The sequence below is a fragment of the Haliaeetus leucocephalus genome, unplaced genomic scaffold, assembly GCF_000737465.1.
Source record: "Haliaeetus leucocephalus isolate CR32 unplaced genomic scaffold, Haliaeetus_leucocephalus-4.0 Scaffold795, whole genome shotgun sequence".
Lineage (NCBI taxonomy): Eukaryota > Metazoa > Chordata > Aves > Accipitriformes > Accipitridae > Haliaeetus > Haliaeetus leucocephalus.
The window spans coordinates 571,705-586,201 of NW_010973231.1; the positions used below are offsets into that span (position 1 = coordinate 571,705).

The 14,497-nt window shown below is 40.7% G+C and overlaps 1 protein-coding gene across 1 annotated transcript in view; it reads right to left on the reverse strand.

The window, feature by feature from the left end:
• Window positions 1-8,674: 8,674 nt before the first annotated feature.
• SYAP1 (synapse associated protein 1) overlaps window positions 8,675-14,497 on the reverse strand; it is an 18,292-nt gene continuing 12,469 nt past the window's right edge. The window contains exons 7-9 of the mRNA XM_010581517.1: window positions 12,493-12,551; window positions 11,341-11,488; window positions 8,675-9,790 (exon numbers count right to left, since the gene is read on the reverse strand). Coding sequence (XP_010579819.1) covers window positions 9,663-9,790; window positions 11,341-11,488; window positions 12,493-12,551 — 335 coding nt within the window. The 3' untranslated portion in view covers window positions 8,675-9,662. The remainder of the gene's footprint in view (window positions 9,791-11,340; window positions 11,489-12,492; window positions 12,552-14,497) is intronic.

The following is a 14,497-nucleotide window of genomic DNA, read 5'->3' on the forward strand; positions in this document are numbered from 1 at the left end:
CCTGCGCCCGGCTCCCCCCCCGGGCCGCGCCCCCCGCCGCTGCTGCTGCCTCCTCCGCGCGCTGCCTCCGCTCCGCGCGTCGCCATGATGTGCCGGCAGCATCCAAACAAGCTGCCGAACCCAGGGACACCGGAAGCTCTCCCTGCGGGCCCGCCCCTTCTCCCCGCGGCAGCCAGTCGCCGCGCAGCCCTCCGCCCCACGTGGGAGACTCGCCCCCTCCCTGCTCGACGCTCCCCCAGGCGCCGCCGAGGGCGGCGGAGTCGCCCCTGGGCTGCCGGCAGAGCGGGCGGCTCGGCTCGGCCCGGCCCCGGCATGCACCGCGCGGCTCCCCTGCGCCGCGGGGCATGCCGGGAGGTGTAGTCCCGCCGGCTTTGGGGCGGGCGGTCAGTCAGCGGCGGAGGCGGCCCAGTCCCCTCCCCGCCTCGGGCTCCGTTCCGCCCTCCCGCTAGCCGTCACCGCTTCTGCCGTGGCCGGGTGCCCGCCGGCCGGTTCTCCGGAAGAAGCAGCCTGTCGGGGAAGCGGCGTTGCGTGAGGACGTTTTGCCAGAAACCGCGCCTGCAGCCGAGGCCGGGACCGCAGGTAGAGCCTATTGCGGAGAAGGCGGCGCGAGGCCTGCGGCCTTGCTGTGAGGAGGGCGGGCTCCCGCCCTCGCCTCCACGCGGGCCCTCGCCGCGGGCAGGCCGCCGCCGGCCTGGGGCTGGCTGCTGCGGAAGACGGGCCGCCGACAAGTGCTGGCGCGAAGAAGGGGGCGGCCGAGGCACACACGCCGTCCTGCGGACCCGCCGCCGGGTCCCCGGTCCTGTGGTGGGCGGCTGGAGAGGAGCTTCGAAGGGGCGCAGGCAAACGGCTTGGGGATACGCATGTTTCTGCTTTCCAGGGAAGTCAGCTTAGCCTCTTCGTAATACGAGGGGAGCCTTTATGTTCTTTCACGTAGTTACTGAATAAAAATACCGCTGTCAGCCTCCCTAAACGAACACACGCTACTTCAGACAACAGGCAGAGCGGCATTTGTGTTGAACGGAGTGCCTTCCGTGAGGCAGTACCTGCTTAAATCATTTTGTCCTTACGTCCTACATCGGTACTTGCCAGAACTATTCAACTGCTAATTTCAAGATGAAAAACAATTCTACATTTTTGGGTATAATCCTGATCCGTAGGTGGAGTTTTTCTCCCCCCGAGTAACACTTGTTCTTTTACAAGCGTGCATAATACCGGTACGATTCTTGGAGAAAGAAGGAAGGGCCCCTTTTCTCCCCCCGAGTAATATTGATGCTTTAGGATTTTTTCCACACATCCATTCCATTTGAGAGTAGCAAGAGATTCATGGTTCAAATGTGCTCAGGTTGATTGCAGGATGGCTCGTGCAATCCTAAAGCCCTATTTAGGACTACTTTTAATTTCTCCCAAGCGTTATTTGAAAGTATACGTATGTAGCAAAACATAAATTACTCTTGCGCCCTCCTTTCCCTCCCCTAGACAGGCACTTTTTGGAATAGAAGGAAGATTAATTACAAATATGAGCTACTTGGAGAGATAACAGCATAGAAGAACCATGGAATTCTTGCTGGCTGTAAGCCTTTACTGTAATAAAATCCATGGTAAAGCTTATTTTGGTGAATTTGGGTGCCGGAGAGGTCGGCACGCATTGTGCAGCAGAAGCAGGCATGAGGCCATTTTGTCAAGGGGCACAAAAAACCCGTTAGAGATGTTAGAGAATGAGGTAGTTCTTTCTTCAAAAACTACCAGATGCTAGAGAATATATTTCCAGCAGTAATTCTTTTCACGCTTGAACTGGCAGGTTTTTTTCTGCTGATACACTCACACAGATCAATTATAATCCTTTTGTGAAGAAAGATACTGCTTCCTAGTAAGTCAGTTTTTACAGAAGTTTAGGGGTTTTTGAGGATAGCGGATGCAGGCGTGGTGGGAGAGGTGCCATTAGCTTCCGAACTCAGTCACAGATCGCCAGTGCGCTAATTGCTCACTGTGCTGTTGTCCTCTGAAGAACACAAATGTGAAATTGAATGAAAAAAATTACTTTTAGTATTTTCAATTACATTTACGGTTCTCTCCCTATGTCTCTTTGTGTGTTTTTGTGAACTGTTTTCCCTCAGAAATGCATTTACCAGCAAAGTGCATGTCAACAGTACTGGAAATTCATATTCCACTACTGCGAGCAAATACACGTAGTGGCAGGAGGATGAGAACATATTTGCAGTTGTGCCCTGCTAATGACCTTGCTGGAGATTGCTCGTGCGAGGGAGGAACAGACATGGACTACACACTAGGAGCAGCCAAGTAGATATTCCACCCAAAGGGCTATTGCCAAGAAGCTGCTTAATTATTGGGCACCAAAAGTAGCGGTCTCATGTTTTGACAGGCAAGAAGCTGAAATTTTAAGAAAATTTAGGAAATTCTTTTCTATTATTATTATTATTATTTAGAATATAAATAAGCATCCATTGGTAAAAACCTCGAGTCATCAATTTCTTATAAATTTTCAGGGTAATCTGTTTTTGCGATCTACGTGATTATTACCACACTTAAGAGTAGTCTCTAACTTCATGAACTCCGTACACCTAAGCGGCCAGTTTGACACCTCTCTTGAGTACTTCACTGCCCTCATTGGGGTGGGGACTCCTGGGCAACTTGCTAAAAATGAGTTGCCTCATTATTTTTTTAAACACATCAGTAGGGTGACAACTAGAACAAGGTGTTTAAAGAATGGCAGCCGAGAAGCCGTGAAATAAAGACAGTATTTCTTTTCTTACAGCATTGTTACAACTTGCAATGCAATCAGGAAACTATTGAAATGCAGCACCAAATTTAATTTCGTCCTTTTCTCGTGATTACTATGATAGTTGCTTTCACTGAAATTTTCAAGAAGCTCTGGACTACCAGAATTGTTCTTGGAACACTTCACCCCCGGTACCGAGTAGGAACTGTAATTCTTCCAATGTTACTTTTCACAGAATGTCCAATCAAAAATGAAAATGAAGGCAGGAGGGAAACAGAAAAATACAAGCAAACCAAAAAACCAACCCAAATCATGACTCTTCTTCTGCAGATGATCCTAAAATTCAGTGATGGCTACTAGGGAAATTGCCTGGGGCCCCATGTGGACAATACTGCAAATATGTACTGGCTGACCATACAGCTATAAATAAAAATGAACAAGATGTCAGGTGTCCTGGTTTTGGCTGGGATAGAGTTAATTTTCTTCCTAGTAGCTGGTACAGAGTGTTATGTTTTGGGTTCAGTATGAGAAGAATGTTGATAACACTGATGTTTTCAGTTGTTGCTAAGTAGTGTTTATACGAAGTCAAGGATTTCTCAGCTTCTCATGCCCAACCAGCAAGAAGGCTGGAGGGACACAAGAAGTTGGGAGGGGACACAGCCAGGACAGCTGACCCAAACTGGCCAAAGGGGTATTCCATACCATGTGACATCATGCCCAGTATATAAACTGGGAGGACTTGGCCGGGGCGGGGGGCGGATCGCTGCTTGGGAACTCACTGGGCATCGGTCGGTGAGTGGTGAACAATTGCATTGTGCACCGCTTGTTTTGTATATTCCAATTCTTTTATTATTATTATTGTCATTTTATGATTGTTATTGTTATTTTCTTCCTCTCTGTCCTGTTAAACTGTTCTTATCTCAACTGACGAGTTTTACTTTTTTTTTTCTGATTCTCTTCCCCCATCCCACTGGGTGGCGGGGGAAGGGAGCGAGTGGCCGTGTGGTGCTTAGTTGCTGGCTGGGGTTAAACCCCGACATCAGGGTGCATGTGGAATGGGATGAGGAGTAGTGCAGGAAATGAAACCAGCATGTGTCAGCTGGGTGGTGCGTTCTCCTGCGTGCTTGTTGCACGTGTCACAAGTTCCTCCTAGAAAATGAACGCTGAAGGTAAATAAGCTTTAAGAAAGGCCATCATAAACTACTGGGTAGGTGGAAAAATGCCCCCATTAAAATATGACAAGAGTGAAAAGTCTGAAATTACTTGCTTGTCTCAGGAACGTAACACATGGGACACGATGAAAAGAAGGCAAAGTCAGGCCCTTCTGTTTTCCCATGTCACACACCATTCAGCTAAATTACAAAGCTGCACATTCGAAACAAATAGAAAGATTTCCCCCCTTAACACATTAAGAAATTAATTACCCCCCAATACCAATGAAGTAATGAAGTAGATTAAAAAAGGAACTGGACATTTGTATGGATAAGAACGATAGCCAGTTACAGGTTTGTGCAAACGTACTTTGAAAGAGAATTCGGATGCCAGCCAGTAGGGTCTGAAGGTGAGCCTTGGCTCACCGTGACAAGGCCCGCGGTCGGTCTGGGGATCCAGTGAACCCGGCGCTGCTCACTCTAATGCTGCTGCTGGTGTCCTTCGTTACACCAGCCAGGACTGAGGGCAGGACAGCCAGGCCAGAGGCTACGCTTGCGGTTGTGAGTTAAATCTGCCGGTGATTGTCCTCTGGCACCCAGACCGAGGGGGACACAGACCATTCCCTACTGTACCCCTCAGCCTCCAAAGCTGGGTTGCTCACCAGCTCCACTGGGAATAACTCAGTGGCCAGAGGCTGATGGAGAGATTGCTAGCTGGCTCAGGGCAGACATTTTTAGGGGTCTTTCTGTTCATAGGCATTCAGTTTTCAACATGTGCTCAGACGCATCAGTTGACTGGTATATCCATAGCCAGAGAGACCCAAAGTGTGTCCGATAACAACTTTCCTCCACCTGAAACGTCCTATGTGCCAGTATTTTTGCCTTCTTAGGCGGTGGTTTCAGCTCTTTCATTCACATGCCCACTAATTCTTTGACACCACATCCGACCGAGATTGTTGTTTCCACATCCATACCACATGTCTGCAGCAGCTCCTCTCCACCCCATTAATGCTCTTATGGCAGCACTTTTCATCCACCCGGCGCACAATGGGCTTGAAAGTGTTGCCACACACAATACAGGATGCAAGGTGGTGATGATACAGCAAAAGCAAAACTGTTTGATGTTTAAATTGTAGGTGTCAAAGTCACGAAAGGGCACCTGGCCAGCATTAAAACATTTCTGAAACAAGTGGGACAAGAAGCTGGGTGTAATCAATCTATTCTCTGGCCATTATTGGACTGTGAGGTAAATTGGGCTCATTTCTCCTTGGTAAGGATAGGAAATGCAGAGAAGCAGCAGCTTTATCTGGCTCTGAAACCTTCACATTTGAGTATGGAAGCCATGGCTAAGAGAACAAATAAATAAAAGCAACTCCAGCATTAAGGTTTTGTGCATGCATACAGTTAAAACCCCCCACGCTAAACATGGTTTTCTTTAGCACATCATATATCAAAGCAGGCATCAAATCCTTATTCTTCTAATTTTATATATAACCCTTAACTAACTGCATTTTTCTTCTGTCTTTCCCTACTTTGTCAGGATCACACTGAGATAAAATAACCTTTCTGCCTATATAGTTTTGCATTAGGCATTCCTCCTAAGTGTATCTGGAGAGGTTTGTCATAGCTTCCTGAATCCCTGAATTAGCAAAGGAAAACATTCCCTACTTGTCCCGTAATGAAAACCAGGCTTTTAAAAAACGAAGTGATTCATTCTTCAAGATAATTTCTACAGAGCGCTGTCTCATTAAAAATGATAGAGTGACAAACTAATGATCATTATTTTGGTTGCTCCTCCTCTTGCAATCCTATCTAGTTAAAAGTAACAGCTGAAAAGTACATTGTGATTTTTTGAATATATTTAGACACACTAATAGATGTGGGTTTGCATTTATATATATGCATGGTCTTCATATGTCTATATATAGAGCTAGTACTGGGCTGTACTGAGAAGAAAATGAAGGCATGCATGTCTTCTGATGTTTTTGTAGGAACTGTTGTTTTCTGAAATACTTCAATATAATACAAAGAAAATATAGCAAGAAATTAATTCACTGTTACCATTTCATTTAAAAAAATTGGAATGCTGATCTAAAAAAAACCAAAACAACCAAACCCCCCTAACATTTAAAACAAAGGAAAAAAGCATTGAAAATTAGTAGTTTGGAACAAAAATCTACTAATGAATAACATTACTTAAGGCTAGGCTACTGTACTGTTGTTGTTGTAGATACATCAGACGGCATTTACTGAGACATATAGTATCAGGCCAGACAATACATCTTCTAAACTTCTGCTGAATCAAACCCCAGACCATTATTGCTGCAGCTCTCGACACTGTAATCGTGCAACAAGACTCTAGATACAGCCCATGGACCGAGGGCCCGACGCAGCTGCTCTTGCTTGGCAGTGCACTGGTAAGTAACCAAACACACTTCACTCCCTTTTATGTAATAGCTATTGCAAAATCAAAGTCAATAATATGCGAGTGGCCAAGAGTTCAAGGATGCATCTCATGGTCAGGTGATACGTTCCTGTACATAGGGTTATTCTTTAAGTGCATGAGGTTAAAACTGACATCCTGCACTTCAGTACTACATACATAACCCCACCAAACCAACACCAAGATAACCAAACAGCAAGGAGAAAAAAAATACTTTTATGACCCAACTGAAGTGACAAACTACAGCAATTCAAAGTTTACTGAAACAATTCAGGAAATTGAAAGCTTTGCTTAACTTTGTTTAGAGAACAGCTGTAAATGGTCAAATAAAAATGTAGGGGAACCTTTTATTACACTTTTTTTATTCCAGGATTTTACAATCTTTCCTCTTCCTCCTCCTCCAAACAAATTACTGAATCAAAAAACTCTGTACACATATTAACTAATACCAACTGGACTAGTAAACTAGTAGTTGAAGAGGATGCTTCGGTGCACAGAACAACTGGAGATGCTGGTATCTCAGAAGAAAGCTGTATCACTGTTCTAAGCTAACCCAAATGATTACTGGTAATCTTTTCCCTGTTTCTCAGAGGTTAATTCCAAAATCTGCACATTTAGCTGCTTTTAAGGAAACTTGTCTACAATCTTTTTGGTTTTTTTGCTTTTCCTCAATGTTTTAAACAACTGCATTTTCTCTTACGCTGTCTCCACAGGTTGGTATTTACATCTATCTTGGTTTCCTTTGGCCTTGTCCTTGATTTCAAACTGTTGTTGTTTTGCTGAACTTTAGCATCTGCACCATCCTAGTGCTTGTAATGATGTTGTTAAGAAAACACCAGCATACTTGCTTATGAAATATACTATCATGATGGATTTGGACTACAAAGGCCTGCAAAATTCACCATGAACGTCAAGAACTCTACCTGTGTTCATCTTGTATGACAAGTGGAATGCAGACACCTTCCCTCTTACCACCCACAATAAAAACTGCTGGGCACTTGTAGCACTAACCTAACTGAAAGACATAGGCCAGTCCTGAAAACTGCAGGATTACACAAAAGTTATTTCAGCTTTCTAGGTTAAAACCAGATATGCATATTTGAAAATATTAGTATGATTTCTGATAGGAGGCTTTAAATATCAGAGCTCAAGTCAGGTTCAGCCTTGCTGCATTATTTCCTTTTAAAATGCAAATTTAAATAGTGGGGTTTTTTGTTTTTTTTTTTTTTTTGAGACATACTTGCTTTTCATGAGACTTGGAAAACTAAGGTTTTATATGTAGGAGCCATCTTTTTTCAGACATAGAGGTTAGTATCTATAACCATTATACAGGCTACGCTTACATGAAAAGAAAGATGAGACTTGATGTACAAACCCCATGCAAATAAGCCCATCATATAATCTGACAACACTAGTAATGATCAGGCTGGTTTTTAAGAAAGCGTATATTTGGAGCAGTGATTTTGAGCTCTTCATCATCTAGGGAAGATTTGCCACTATGAGAATAGAACTACCCATCTTTTTAGAAGGTGGCGTGTCAAACTGTACAGCAGACAGATCCTAATGTCTCCGGCTTAAATCTGTGAGCAGTTGTATTTGTCAAGAGTAAACATAAAGCTTTGAGTAGTCTGATTTTTAGGAGCATAACAGATCTAACTTCTGTGGCCTTTAATTAATCCCAGATATAAAAATGTCCTGAAGTACCTCTTATTTACCACGACTTACCTTGCATTTGTTAACTAAAAGTGAAAAACACTGTAAGAATACAAATTGTGCTTAAGATGAGTTGTAGTTGAGACAGTGTATGGTAATAAAGAAACTAATTTGAGAAGCCAAATGTATGCAGGTTTAAAACAATTCATTTTCCATAATGAGAAATACAGGAGGGCTTTCTGTCCAAGCTGCTAATAGAGACAATTTTACATAGCCCTTTCTTATAGTAACAGTAGTTTAAACTACTTAGCTCTTTTCAATTGCCACAGGATGAATATTGACTCAGTAATTACAGCTATAATGTTTTCAGTCTCTTTACAAAAGTTTTCTGCAGAATTATGTCATTAAGACAGAGCTTACTCTGTGTAACATGCCTATAATTCAGTTGTGCTTAATGGCTCCTACCTACTTCATTTTACCCCTTTTCCTTCGTATTTGGAAATTCATGAATGTTTTGTCACAGAAGTTTATGAAATAGACAAATAGAACATCAAATTTTCATATACATACAGAAAGATACTGACTTAATGGTAAAACTACAGGAAACATCCAGATGCCTAAGAAGAATCAGAAAATCTTTTAAAGAAAACTATTTTTTATTTAAATTCCATGTCTTAAGCACTGCGACAAAGTATATTTTTGAAATCTGTGTCTGAAGTATGTTTGCCCCCCACTCTGCCCTCCCTCCAAAGAAATGAGGCAATTTTATACATATCTACAGTATTTAATAAAGATGTCCAAACCAGGCAAAGTTTTTACAGAAAAGTTTCAGCACTTAACATAAAGAGAAACATTTAATTTGCTCTCAGTCAGACAGCAAAATTAAATGGAATTGTTAAGAGTCTTCTGAAGAAAGAATGCATTAAACCATTTCTCTCTGTAGGGAAAGGCAATACCTTAAAATGATGATTTAACAAAAACAACAGTTCAATTCAAGCAGTTAATAACTCTGTTCTTATTTAAATACTTAAATGTTTGCCAGTTAATCATACCTGATCAATAATTAATCAGTACTTCTTCTGGAGTCTGAAATAGTAGTTTTTTTAACAAATTATCAGAAGTTATTTGATAGGGTTTTCTATAAATTCTTTGGCTACATACATTAAGGAAGTTAAATACACAAGAAAGCTACTAGCTACAAGTACCTTAAAAATAGTACACATTTACAGATTATACAGGCATCAGAGTGCAAATGTGATGAGAGTTATTTTCGAGGACTAAGTTACTTACTACATCCATTTTTACATGCCAAACAGAAGGTTGTAGACAAAAAAATTGAGATTCTTAGATTTAGAAATCTCTTTGCTGAGCTTCTTGACCACCTAAAAATGCCAAATACCTCAAACTAGACTGTTGCTTCATGTAATAATGTTATCACTTTTAATTATGACATATAACCTGCAGTGTCTGTCTGTTTTGTTTTTTTTTTTTTTTCTTCTGAAGAATGCAGAAGTTCAGAAACTGCTCATATAAAGAACAGAAATGCTGGCTGTATCCCCATAGGGAATTATAAAGATTTTAGAGTCTTTTAAAGATCTTTTGTAAGCAAAATATGAAAGCAGAAATCCATGTCAGTCCTCAGAAAAAACTTAGGGTTATAGTGATTTTGTGAAAATGCTTAATTTTCTTCTTGCAGCATTTCTTCTATTTCTTTATCCCAGTTTTCATCACGCTTTTCTGATTCCGTCACCACCTCATACTCTTGAAGCTCTTGTTGCAATTCCTTTTCCCAATCAGCAGTTTCTTCTACAAAAGATAAATGATGTGTAAGAATTAACTTGATAATATAGAATGTTGCTTATTTATATAAAACTAGATGAATTTGCACTGAATCTCTCTTACATCCCCCTTAAGGGCATTTCTCCTTAAAAACTAAAAAAAATTCAAAAATTTCATCTTCTTACTGACCATGGACAGGAATTAATCAATACACAAGTCTATATTCCCATGTGCATACTATAATAAAGATATAAAAAGCAAATACACAGCTTAGTCGTAACAAGCGTCCCTTTGCAAGCTCATTTCCTAGTCTTCCAGTCTATCAACTGAATCTCCCTTTGTACTTTTCAATCTCCAGAAAAAAAAAGAAGTTCCTAAGTTTGTTGAATATACTGTTACCAAAGAAAAAAATAAAATCAAGATCAAATACTGTGGATAATTTAAAAAAAGAAGCAGGTATTCTCACTGACAGTTGTAGCTAGGCAAGCTCATTTAATCAGGGTTAAAGGTAACAATATTTCATACTTCGGGGCAAAAAAAATGAGTCAGAAGGCGTTCCTGTGTTGTTAATCTCTGTTTTAACTAGCTCTACCTATCGTATGCAAGAGTATGGGGGAGGAGATGGGTGTTTGATGTGTTACATGTTGATTAGTACTTCAGCCTAGGTATGAAGGTACGTAATTCCATAGTCCAAGTCACTAAGGCCAGCTGAGATTTCTCTGAACAAATTACACATTAATGACTTATTGAAACACTTCCATCAAAAAGCTAGATGCAAGGAATTGATATTATTTACTAGAATTCCTCAAGCTTGGCTATGTATTGGAAAAAATAACAATTTCAGAAAACAAGGATTCAGCAACACCCAAACCACATTATTAAGATGAATTCTGAAAATTGTATTATGGTACACATCTACATATACAAGTGTCTTCATGGTAAATTGTTCACTGTGTATGGCCAGTCACGTCATCACAGATTGTTTTTATGCTTTTTACACTAATACTAGTTCTTCTGAATAATTTAAGTATAAGCCCCTCTTTATTTCTTCTCATCATTCTCAAAGCTATTTGTTAAATTTTAACTGTTCTAAATGCATGTAACCCTTTTACAGCAGATGCATCTGCAAGCTCAGAGTCTGGTGCAAATACTGCCTTTTTAGCTGTTGTCACAAGAGGAAAACACAGCCTGACTTCCAAATACTGTACTTTACCTACAAGGATGTCAATTAAAGAAAGAAAAATTCATACGCATAAGGACCGGTGAAAGAGAAGGCAGGGAAAGGAAGAGGTAGACAGAAAAAAATAGTCCACTGTCACATTCATAAAAGACCCACCTAAAAATTGTTAGGTTCTTTGGATTCAAACTCCTCACAGCTAACATTCTGTGTAAGACGTGGTTTGACTGCAGTGAGAAGTATCATTAATTTCTGCAATATTTCATTGCAGGTTGTTTCATACACTTTGAAAAACAGTCATGAATCTACTTTCCTAAATCGAATTACAATTTTTTTTTTTTTAAATCAACCTATCTTAGAATTGCTGTATTTAAGATACAGAAGGTAATAATAGCTTTACCTTCTACTACTGAAGTCTCTTCTTTCTTTTTGTCTAGCACCAGTTGTTCCATTTCTTTTCTTAGGTCTTCCTGATTCAGATTACAGGCATCAAAAGCATCACTCACAAATTCTGATACACCTGGACTTGTGGAAATCTCCTCCTCATCCTGCAGTAAGACAGTTTTATATAAGCTTATCCAAAAAGGGGAGAAAAAGGTCACCAATACTTCCACTCATGTGACTGACTGCCTTTTAAATAGAGCCAGCAAAAAATTAAACCAAATGCATTACTCTGACAACTATTTTTCTTTATGGGCTATTTGTCTTTCAGAGTATTTTTGTACAGACAAAAATGTTAGATAGTTGTACTGAAAATTATCTGCTTTTCATTCTAGGCTCCTTTTTGTGTTAACAACTTCAATTCTGTTTTTGTAAACTTCAGAAATAATAATAAACTCATAAGTAGTTTAGAACAGTATCTAAGACCAATATTAAATTTTGACCACAATTCAGTAACAGTTTTCTACACTCAAATTAGATTAAGAGTGGACTATTCTTTGGAAATCTTTCTGGCTTGATTTAGTCCACTGCCTATTATTGGCAAGTGAATGCATAGCTCTGCTTCTGCCAAGAGTGTTCTCTGGTACTGATTTTACAATTCAGAAATGAACAAGGGTCATTACGTGTCTAAGTTAAAGGTTTTTGCAGCATCAAGCAAAACTCTTCTTGCCATTGCAATAAAATAATGTCGTTATTGCAATGCATCATTTAGATTTCCTATACTTAAGCCTGACAGTTGCTGAAGATTTGGACAGAATGTGGTACATAGATATATTTTCATGAAGGTATTCCTTGTATGTAAATACAGTGCAAACCTTCTGCTCCAAACATTTTGGAAATGTCACCCTTCAGAGTAAAACCATGTTTTATTATAATGTGCAGGATACTAATGAGAATGTTCATCAGATAAGCTACTCTTTCTTCTACTGAAAATGAGTTTAAAGTGTATGCACTAAAAATTAGCATCACAGCAGAACAGCAGCAGGTTAGGACTGTCAGATATTATATTATTATGGTTTCATAGCACAACTTTCTCAAAAGGATGCATAATTACCTCTTAAGTAACAGTTTCACATACTAGATACCAGCTAAAATCTAACAGCATCTTTACCTCTTGAGATTTTATTTGAGGCTTTATTGTAACAGGCGGTGTTTTTGGCCGTACTGTTTCTGTCAAGAGGGGAAAAAAAGGTAGATTACATTTAAGTATATAAAGATCTCATTTAATCTGCATAGCTATTAAATGTACAAGGAAATATTGTATTTTAAGTTTTAAGGAATTCTGGTGGTTAAAGGCTTAATTCAGCCATAGGTGAAGCATTTGCAACAACAAAATGGAAGAGAAGCAATTTTCTATTCTTAATTAAGGCAAATTTAGCAAACCATTTCCTCATTATGACTCCAAAGTTAAATCACAGGAACCCCTCTGCCCCTCAAAACGATCCAAAGAACTACATAAATAGGAACAGTTAGGAATCTGAAAGAACGTCTTCTATAAAACACTTAACAGACTGCACCACACGTCACAAGATCTTTTAAAGTTACAAAGGTGTAGATTTGGTCATGAGATCCAGTTTCTGCCTATGCACAGAAGTTCCCAAACTCCCCTGGTTAGGTACTACTACTGACATGGGGACTAGTTATGTCTTAGGTGTACCAGACTACATCTGTATGCACACTCCTAACGCACAAGAAGAGTACACTGCAGCCTTACCTTCTTTCACACGGGCAAAGGAAGTCGCTGAAAAACATAAACCCTAGAAGCTGTTCCCAATTTCCTAAGAAAACTCACTGCCCATTCTGTATTTAGTAGCATGGTGCTAGGAAGACCAACAATTGTTTACAAGCAAGGACAGATCTTATTCTTGGCAGGTAAAGGAACACCCCAGCTTTCTTCCTCATGCAACTAGCAGGGCAGAGACATCACAATAAAGAGCCAGGTGGCTGCAAGAACAATTATATACAAGGCAGGTTGTGGTAGTGACAGAGTGCTTGCTTAGCAGTTCTACTTGTTTAAGCATGCAAAGCAGCTCTGAGCTTGCAGCTCTGCTTACTGCAGTGTGCCCAGATGGACACTTCCTGCTTACTCAGCAATTCCTGAAGGGGGAATTTTTTCAGGTTTAATTTTTAAGATTAAGATCCATTTGAATTAAAATCATTCCCTAATTGGTAGCTGTCACTGCTTATACAGCTCATCTACTCAATGCCCACTGCTCTGTCCCATCCTCTCTCTTCCTTCCCCTTCCCCATCTTCAGAGGATCTGTTACTGCACCCAACACCGCAGCCAAAGAGGCTCCAGGACTCGCTGCTCAGGGAGGCTGTAGAACATGGCACTAACTCTTCGCTGTTCAGCACCGAGCGCCCAAAGCACCGCACTACAGAGGTGCCTCAAGCTCCATCTGCTGCTCTCACGCAGAAGCGGCACAGCAGCTCTGCACTGGGCCATGCACCAGTCCGATGTGACTAACATACCATTAGCCCTGTTCTGGATCTACTGGCCTGGCAACATCTCCTCCACTGCTGCTGTGCTGTCTGCCCCTGGGGGTAACTTCATTCTCAAGTTCGTAGTTACTAATACCTGGAGAAGGACTAGAACTTGGCATTTTGTTATAGATCTTATATAGTCTCTACACTAGAACACGGAATGTCTTCCATTTGTCCCTTCTTTTTTTCCTTTCACATCAACCATGCTAATTTAACTTTGTGAAAACAGCAGGTAAGGAGGAGACAGACAAGAGATAAAAATGGAAGGCAATTAATTCTATTTTATAGACATCAGTCAGCTTTAAGAAGAAACTCTGAACATTACGAAGAGTTACCAACAGGCAATTACTTCCAGTTTTAGCCTCCAATTAGGGAATCCAACCTTCAAAAAGATTATTTAAATCAAAAATAACACATGATTCAGAGCTTCCCAAATCTGTGCAATCTTCGAATCAAACAAAACATGTCTTTACTACAGTCTGGTAAATGTATCTTTGCCATTACAGAATATACAGCCATTAGGACAGTAAATCTATCTGCATATCCTATACTGGTTTTCTGAATTGTACGAGATCTACAACAGGCCACAAGACAGTGCCCCCCCCCCCCCCCCCTTTTTTTTTTTTTTCTG